The sequence below is a fragment of the Nerophis ophidion genome, linkage group LG03, assembly GCF_033978795.1.
Source record: "Nerophis ophidion isolate RoL-2023_Sa linkage group LG03, RoL_Noph_v1.0, whole genome shotgun sequence".
In the NCBI taxonomy this organism is placed as follows: Eukaryota; Metazoa; Chordata; class Actinopteri; order Syngnathiformes; family Syngnathidae; genus Nerophis; species Nerophis ophidion.
The window spans coordinates 9,251,598-9,261,300 of NC_084613.1; the positions used below are offsets into that span (position 1 = coordinate 9,251,598).

General features: G+C 39.6%; 1 protein-coding gene across 4 annotated transcripts in view; it reads left to right on the top strand.

Annotated features, from left to right (window-relative positions):
* LOC133549078 (serine/threonine-protein kinase WNK1-like) overlaps positions 1 to 9,703 on the top strand; it is a 106,796-nt gene that overhangs the window by 71,076 nt on the left and 26,017 nt on the right. For all 4 annotated transcript variants that reach the window (XM_061894185.1, XM_061894187.1, XM_061894188.1 and 1 more), the window contains 3 exons: positions 814 to 951; positions 9,391 to 9,467; positions 9,543 to 9,703. The exon at positions 9,543 to 9,703 is cut by the window's right edge and continues 2 nt beyond it. In XM_061894185.1, coding sequence (XP_061750169.1) covers positions 814 to 951; positions 9,391 to 9,467; positions 9,543 to 9,703 — 376 coding nt within the window. The remainder of the gene's footprint in view (positions 1 to 813; positions 952 to 9,390; positions 9,468 to 9,542) is intronic.

Genomic DNA, 9,703 nt, shown 5'->3' on the forward strand with positions numbered 1-9,703 from the left:
TTAAAAGTCTCTCTGTCCCGATAGAGATCTTCCTTTACCTCCTGCTTCGATTAAAAGTCCAATTTAGAAAACTGTTTTATTTTAGATATGTAATCCTCCATGTTAAAAGTGCAAGCGAGAAGAAAAAATAAACGATCGCTGCTTGTTGTCACTTCTTCTGCAGCCGAGTAGTCGCAAGAAGGATCACTAGCGCCCTCTACCACAAGGAGGCGGGAGTCATTTAATAACTCATATTTGGCACACGCAGCTACGGTATGTTAATAAAACATAGCTGCTTACTGTTCTTTTTGGCATATTCAATAGCTTGGACCTTAAATCCTACTGAATAGCTCTTAATCTTCTTCAAATTATTGAAATCAGCCTCCTCCGTTTTGAAAATGATGATCGGGGAAGTGTCACTCGTGACGTGACGAGTTTGACCCGGCGGAAATTCTAGGCATTTGCTAATTATTTGACGAAACGAGTTTGACCCAGCGGAAATTCTAGACATCCGCTAATAAAAATATTTTTTGAAACGAGTTTGAGCTGGCGTTAATCCTGAGCTGGGGGTAATGCTAATCATTCGCTAATTATTTTGCGAAACGAGTTTGACCCGGCAGTAATTCGAGGCAGGCGCATACTATACACTCAGCGGCAATTCGAGGAAATACGGTAAAATGTTTACCTATGCTAACAAACAGGTAAGTACCATACATGGTACCTTCAAGGTATAAACCCTACAATGAGGACTCACCTTTTCTCGGAAATGCTGCCGTAAATGAGTGCTGGTTTTTGTCTTTCTGATGCATTTAAAATATTGTTGGTTTCTCACAGATTCCCACCCAGCAGGGGATGATACCTCCATCCTCTCAGTCGTCCCCTCCTCCAGCACAGCAACAGCAGCCAGAGAACCACATTGGCCATCAGAGCGCGTCTCTCCCACAGGTTCAAGCCGGAAGCCATCCGTTGCAGGTGAGTTTCTCCTACAAATACACATTCATTCATTCCACTAACCGTTCGACATTCATTTCTTATATCGTATTTTCCGGACTATAGAGCGTATATTTCCCGCACCCACTATATGTCAGTGTTTCCGTATATTTTTTGCACCGGACGATAAGCCGCAGATGTATACCATATTTTTCGGAGTATAAGTCGCACCTCCCGAAAATGCATAATAAAGAAGGGAAAAAAACATATGTAAGTCACACTGGAGTATAAGTCGAATTTTTGGGGGGAAATTTATTTGATAAAACCCAACACCGAGAATAGATATTTGAAAGGCAATTTAAAATAAATAAAGAATAGTGAACAACAGGCTGAATAAGTGTATGTTATATGAGGCATAAATAAGCAACTGAGAAGGTGCCTGTTATGTTAACGTAACATATTATGGTAAGAGTCATTCAAATAACTATAACATATAGAACATGCTATACCTTTACCAAACAATCTGTCACTCCTAATCAATAAATCCCATGAAATCTTATACGTCTAGTCTCTTACGTGAATGAGCTAAATACAAATAGATGGAATAGATATCGAAAGGGTAAAAGAAACCAGATTTTTGGGAGTATTAATAGATGATCAAATGAACTGGAAATCTCTTATACAAAACATACAACATAAGGTGGCAAAAAATATTTCAATAATGAATAAAGCAAAATACATCCTGGGCCAAGAATCACTTTATATTCTATACTGCTCGCTAGTGTTACCATATCTGAGTTATTGTGCAGAAATATGGGGAAACAACTACAAATGTGCGCTACATTCATTAACTGTGTTACAAAAAAGATCGATTAGAATAATACACAATGTTGGATATAGAGAACATACAAACCCTTTATTTATTGAGTCAAAAATATTAAAGCTCGATGACTTGATAAAATTGCAAACAGCTAAAATGATGTACAAAGTAAATTATAACCTGCTACCAAAGAATGTACAACAATTCTTCTCAACTGAAGGAAAATTTAACTTAAAACATTTGTATGCCCGTACAACACTTACAACTTTTAGCATATCAGTATGTGGAATTAAATTATGGAATGGATTAAGTAAAGAAGTTAAACATTGTACTGATATGACCCAGTTTAAGAGGATGTTTAAATTAATAGTGCTGAAGAAGTATTATGAGAAACACTTTCAAACTTATTGAAAAGAAGATATTCTTCATCTTAGTATGTTAATGACTGAAATAATTAAGTACATGTTAGAAAACTGCTGCGTTACTTACTCACAGATGTCATTTTGCTATTTGATATTTTGCTGTAAAGAAGGTCAGTGAATGATTGTATATATTTGTGGGCGCTCTGAAGTGGAAAAGGGGTAGGATTAAATAAGCTTTGCTTCTTCCTACTCCTTTTCGGACATGATGTATTGTGTATTGCGAAATGATGAAATTACCTGATGTATAATGTTGTATGTATGTCATGTTCGAAATAAACTAAGAAAAGAAAGAAAGAAAAGAAATAATATTATTTGATATTTTACGGTAATGTGTTAATAATTTCACACATAAGTCGCTCCTGAGTATAAGTCGCACCTCCGGCCAAACTATGAAAAAAACTGCGACTTATAGTCTGAAAAATACGGTAGGTTGTGAAATTAGTTATTTACACAGAAATATTTTGTAAATGTTTATTTACCTATAGAGATGTCCGATAATGGCTTTGTTGCCCATATTCCGAAATTGTCCAACTCTTAATTACCGATTCCGATATCAACCGACATCGATATATACAGTGATGGAATTAACACATTATTACGCCTCATTTTGTTGTGATGCCCCGCTGGATACATTAAACAATGTAACAAGGTTTTCCAAAATAAATCGACTCAAGTTATGGAAAAAAAAAATGCCATATTTATTATTGAAGTCACAAAGTGCATTATTTTTTTAAACATGCCTCAGAGCAGCAGCTTGGAATTTGGGACATGCTCTCCCCGAGAGAGCACGAGGAGGTTGTAGCATCCCGGAGTTAGTGCTTCAAGAGGTTTTGGGTATTTGTTCTGTTGTGATTATGTTGTGTTACGGTGCGGATGTTCTCCCGAAATGTGTTTGTCATTCTTGTTTGGTGTGGGTTCACGGTGTAGCGCATATTTGTAACAGTGTATGGCTGTTGACCAAGTATGCCTTGCATTCACTTGTGTGTGTGATAAGCCGTAGATATTACGTGACTGGGCCGGCACGCGAAGGCAATGCCTTTAAGGTTTATTGGCGCTCTGTACTTCTCCCTACGTCCGTGTACCAATCTGTACAGCGGCGTTTTAAAAAGTCCTAAATTTTACTTTTTGAAACCGATACCGATGATTTCCGATATTACATTTTGAAGCATTCGTCGGCCAATATTATCGGACATCTCTATTACCGTATCTTGAGTGTTTCCAAACGGTGTCTGCAACACTGCAGTAAAATGGCTGATCAGACAAAACAGAAGTCATGTTCATGGGCTCACTAGCTGCGGAAGCTAGCTCTCCAATCAGCTAAACAGACTCAACAATTCCACGGTGACGTTTTGGTGTATTTACTGAGGAGTTTCAATCAATCGTTTATTTATATAACCCTAAATCACAAGTGTTTCAAAGGGTTGCACAAGCCACAATGGCATCCTTGGTTCAGATCCCTCATAAGGGCAAGGAAAAGCTCAGAACCCAGTGGGATGTCAATGTGAATGAATATGAGAAACCTTGGAGAGGACCGCAGATGTAGGTGACCCCAACCCTCTAGGGGAGACGGGATGCAATGGACTTCGACACAAATTCAAGCTTCTGCTTGAATTTGTGATCACTCCTCTTTTCAAAATGTGTTGGCTTTCTGACATGGACTTGTTTCTTCAGCGTTGTCCACACTTTTAAGTCAGGACTTTGGGAAGGCCTTTCAAAAACCTTCATTCCAACCTGATTTAGCCATTGCTTTACCACTTTTGACGTGTGTTTGGGGTCATTGTCCAACTGCGTCCAAGACCCAACCTCCAGGTCTGATGATTTTAGCTTGTCCTGAAGAATTTGGAGGTAATCCTCCTTTTTCACTGTCCCATTTACTCTCTGTGAAGCACCATTTCCATTGGCAGCAAAACAGGCCCAGAGCATACTACCACCACCATGCTTGACGGTGAGCATGGTGTTCCTGGGATTAAAGGCCTCACCTTTTCTCCTCCAAACATATTCAACCAATCAATGTTTATTTAGGGGGAGACCAAAAAGCAATGGACAAAGACTGGGTCTAAATTAATATAGTTAAAGTCCAGTCCATAGTGGGTCTAACATTATATTGAGAGTCCAGTCCATAGTGGATCTAACATAATAGTGTGAGAGTCCAGTCCATAGTGGATCTAACATAATAGTGAGAGTCCAGTCCATAGTGGATCTAACATAACAGTGAGAGTCCAGTCCATAGTGGATCTAACATAACAGTGAGAGTCCAGTCCATAGTGGATCTAACATAATAGTGAGAGTCCAGTCCGTAGTGGGGCCAGCAGGATTTTCCAATTTGTGAAACTTCCAACGGTATAAAAAGAATTCTATTGTAAGTTAATAATACAAACCCAGGCACTTGTAACGTATTGACATGTTAGCTAATGCTAACGATGCTAGTTTGATTACATTACAACAGCGAATATAAATGTGCTTAAAAACACTACTATCAAACATGTATAACTGTTTAGTAAGGTAATAGTTGTAGGTATATTGTAACTGACAAACTTAGAAACCTTGCTTGGAGTGATGAATGAAGAAAGCATACGAGTAAACATCGCTATGGAAGATTAGTTGACGGAACGGCTCTTGTACCTCCGGTTTAAGACACTAAACAGAAGGAAATACTGTAAATGTTCAACTCGCAGTACCTGCAGTGAGCGAACTTGTCCATAAGATGGCGCCATAGCAGAAACAATAACACCTTTTCAGTGTCTCTGTGTGTGTTTGAAGAAAACTATTTGTTAAATACAAAACATTGCTGTTGGTGGACAATCCAGAATCAAGCCGCACTATTTTCAAGGCCACAGGGTTTAAAGTGTAGGGGAAAAGTCTCCTCGTCCGGTCGGGAAAATACGGTACTTTTCATTATCATTTCCATTATTCTCCTCTTCATCGTCTTTTTTTCTTTGTTTAAACTTTTTTTTTTTGCATGCTCCTCACTTCCTGCATGACTTACTAAAGTCTTGGGCCAGTAGTCCAAATTCTTTCATCCTGTCTCCTCCACCCAACGCAGAGCACCTATTCTTCCTCTATCAGGCTTCTTGCCTCTCTGCACTGCAGGTACACAAGCACATCCTTTGCAGTGATTGTGTGTCGGTGTGTGGACTTTTCTGTGTTTGCTACTAGTCTTATCAATGTTGAGTAATACCTTTACAAACCCCAAAAGCAGTGAAGTTGACACGTTCTGTAAATAAAAATAGAATGCAACGATTTGCGAATCCTTTTGAACCTTTATTCAATTAAATAAACTGCAAAGACAAGATACTTATTTTTTTTTTTACAAATATTAGCTCATTTGGAATTTGATGCCTGCGACATGTTTCCAAAAAGATGGCACAAGTGGAAAAAAAGACTGAGAAAGTTGAGGAATGCTCACCAAACACTTATTTGGAACATCCCACAGGTGAATGGGCTAATTGGGATCAGGTGGGTGCCATGATTGGGTATAAAAGCAGCTACCATAAAATGCTCAGTCATTCACAAACAACGACAGGGTTGAGAGTCGCCACTTTGTCAACAAATGCCTGAGCAAATTGTTTAAGAACAACATTTCTCAACCAGCTATAGCAAGGAATTTAGGGATTTCACCATCTACGCTCCGTAACATCATCGAAAGGTTCAGAGAATCTGGTCAAATTACTGCACGCAAGCAATGATATTACGGACTTTAGCTCCCTCAGGCGGTACTGCATCAAAAAGCGACATCAGTGTGAAAAGGATATCACCACATGGGCTCAGGAACACTTCAGAAAACCACTGTCAGTAACTACAGTTGATCGCTACATCTGTAAGTGCAATTTAAAACTATACTATACAAGGCCAAAGCCATTTATCAACAACACCCAGAAATGCCGCCGACTTCCCTGGGCCCGAGCTCATCTAAGATGGACTGATGCAAAGTGGAAAAGCGTTCTGTGGTCTGACTAGTCCAAATTTCAAATTGTTTTTGGAAACTTTGGCCATCGTGTCCTCCGGAACAAAGAGGAAAAGAGCCATGCGGACTATTCTAGGCGCAAAGTGTAAAAGCCAGCATCTGTGATGGTATGGGCGTGTATTAGTTAGTGCCCGAGGCATGGGTAACTTACACATCTGTGAAGGCACCATTAATGCTGAAAGGTAGATACAGGTTTTGGAGCAACATGTGTTGCCATCCAAGCAACGTTACCATGGACGCCCCTGCTTATTTCAGCAAGAAAATGCCAAGCCAGGTGTTAAAATATATGCAGGTACTAGACTGGCCTGCCTGTAGTCCAGACCTGTCTCCTAATTTAAAACGTGTGGCGCATTATGAAGCCTAAAATATGAGAAGGGAGACTGTTGAACAACTTAAGCTGTAAATCAAGCAAGAATGGGAAAGAATTCCACTTCAAAAATGTGTCTCTTCAGTTCCCAAACCTTTACTGAGTGTTGTTAAAAGGAAAGGCCATGTAACACACTGGTAAAAATGCCCCGGTGACAATGTGTTGCTGCCATTAAATTCTAAGTTAATGATTATCGTATTTTTCGGAGTATAAGTCGCTCCGGAGTATAAGTCGCACCTGCCGAAAATGCATAATAAAGAAGGAAAAAAAACATATATAAGTCGCACTGGAGTATAAGCTGCATTTTTGGGGGAAATTTATTTGATAAAACCCAACACCAAGAATATCACATTTGAAAGGCAATTTAAAATAAATAAAGAATAGTGAACAACAGGCTGAATAAGTGTACGTTATATGAGGCATAAATAACCAACTGAGAAGGTGCCTGGTATGTTAACGTAACATATTATGGTAAGAGTCATTCAAATAACTATAACATATAGAACATGCTATACCTTTACCAAACAATCTGTCACTCCTAATCGATAAATCCCATGAAATCTTATACGTCTAGTCCAGGGGTCGGGAACCTTTTTGGCTGAGAGAGCCATGAAAGCCAAATATTTTCAAATGTATTTCCATGAAAGCCTTATATTATTTTTTTTAACACTGAATACAACTAAATGTGTGCATTTTTAAGTAACGTCAACATTTTTGCAGTGTAATAAGTCTCATATTCTTTTTAATAAAATGTTTATTCTGAAGCTAACCAATAATTAAAAAAAATACTTCTTACCATTAATGCGCCTTCTTGAACAGATGCGTTACAAAACGAATGGATGGATTAAAATACAGGAAAATGTTTTGTATTTTGAACATTATTTATACCTCCGATTACCAGCGGGGACGGCGTGGCGCAGTGGGAGAGTGGACGTGCGCAACATGAGGGTCCCTGGTTCAAATCCCACCTAGTACCAACCTCGTCACGTCCGTTGTGTCCTGAGCAAGACACTTCACCCTTGCTCCTGATGGGTGCTGGTTGGCGCCTTGCATGGCAGCTCCCTCCATCAGTGTGTGAATGTGTGTGTGAATGGGTAAATGTGGAAGTAGTGTCAAAGCGCTTTGAGTACCTTGAAGGTAGAAAAGCACTATACAAGTACAACCCATTTATCATTTATTTAAAATATTAATTTCTTATCGTGTTAAGCAATGTCAGCTAAGATTAATCTGAGAGCCAGATGCAGGCATCAAAAGAACCACATCTGGCTCTAGAGCCATAGCTTCCCTACCCCATGTCTAGTCTCTTACGTGAATGAGCAAAATAATATTATTTAATATTTTACGCTAATGTGTTAATAATTTCACACATAAGTCGCACGCCTGGCCAAACTATGAAAAAAACTGCCACTTATAGTCCGAAAAAAAAGGTATTTGCAAATAAAAAGAAGTTTTTCAGTGTGAACATGAGATATCTTGTCTTTGCAGTCTATTTAATGAATTGATTGATTGATTGATACTTTTATTAGTAGATTGCACAGTACAGTACATATTCCGTACAATTGACCACTAAATGGTAACACCCTAACAAGTTTTTCAACTTGTTTAAGTCGGGGTCCACGTTAATCAATTCATGGTACAAATATATACTATCAGCATAATACAGTCATCACACAAGTTAATCATCATAGTATGTACATTGAATTATTTACATTATTTACAATCCGGGGGGTGGGATGAGGAGCTTTGGTTGATATCAGAACTTCAGTCATCAACAATTGCATCAACAGAGAAATGTGGACATTGAAACAGTGTAGGTCTTATTTAGTAGGATATGTACAGCCAGCAGAGAACATAGTGAGTTCACACAGCATAAGAACAAGTATATACATTAGAAGTACATTTGAGTTGTTTATAATCCGGGGAGATGGGATGTGAATGGAGGAGGGTATTAGTAAAGGGTTGAAGTTGCCTGGAGGTGTTGTTTTAGAGCGGTTTTGAAGGAATATAGAGATGCACTTACTTTTATACCTGTTGGGAGTGCATTCCACATTGATGTGGCATAGAAAGAGAATGAGTTAAGACCTTTGTTAGATCGAAATCTGGGTTTAACGTGGTTTGTGGAGCTCCCCCTGGTGTTGTGGTTATGGCGGTCATTTACGTTAAGGAAGTAGTTTGACATGTACTTCGGTATCAAGAAGGTGTAGCGGATTTTATAGACTAGGCTCAGTGCAAGTTGTTTTACTCTGTCCTCCACCCTGAGCCAGCCCACTTTGGAGAAGTGGGTTGGATTGAGGTGTGATCTGGGGTGGAGGTCTAAAAGTAACCGGATTAGCTTATTCTGGGATGTTTGGAGTCTAGATTTGAGGGTTTTGGAGGTGCTGGGGTACCAGGAGGTGCAAGCGTAATCGAAGAAGGGTTGAATGAGAGTTCCCGCTAGAATCCTCAAGGTGTTTTTGTTGACCAGAGAGGATATTCTGTAGAGGAATCTCGTTCTTTGGTTGACCTTTTTGATCACCTTGGTTGCCAATTTATCACAGGAAAGATTAGCCTCTAGAATGGAACCTAATATGAGTTGAAAAGGATTTGCAAATCATTGTATTTTGTCTTTATTTACCATTTACACAACGCGACAACTTGACTAGATTTGGGGTTTGTATATGAATGTCTACCAGAGCAGAGAGCAGCCATGGTGTGCATATATTAATTCCTGTAAAGTCATCTGCACTCATCTAGCCGGCTTTTAAAGCTGATCATATATGGTAAGTGAATAGTGTTTGAAATCCTCAATGCACAGAATACGTAACATGAACCCATCTACTTTGGTATACAAAACGATGGTAGCAATAAAGCTTGAATGAAAGCTAAAATCAACGACGTAATATTAAAATAAAAAGGTGCTTTGTTTCAGGCGTCTGCAAGTCTTCCTCAGTCAACTGTTGAGCAGCCAGCAGCGTCCTCTTCTCTCGTGCCTCCGTCTGTAGAAAGGTGAGCAAGGGCTTTGTTTAAGTTCACTTTTTTTCCCCAGCAAAGCAAGCAACTTGTGGGATATTTCTCTCTCAGCTGCCTGTCAGACGCAGCGTCGGGTCTGAGCGACGGCAACGAGGGCAGCTCGACGTCGGGAGGCCGCCACGAGGGCCGTTCCCTGAAGCGGCACCAACGCCGCTCCGTCCGCAGCCGCTCTCGTCATGACAAGTGTGCCAAGGCCAAACTTAACGTTCTCA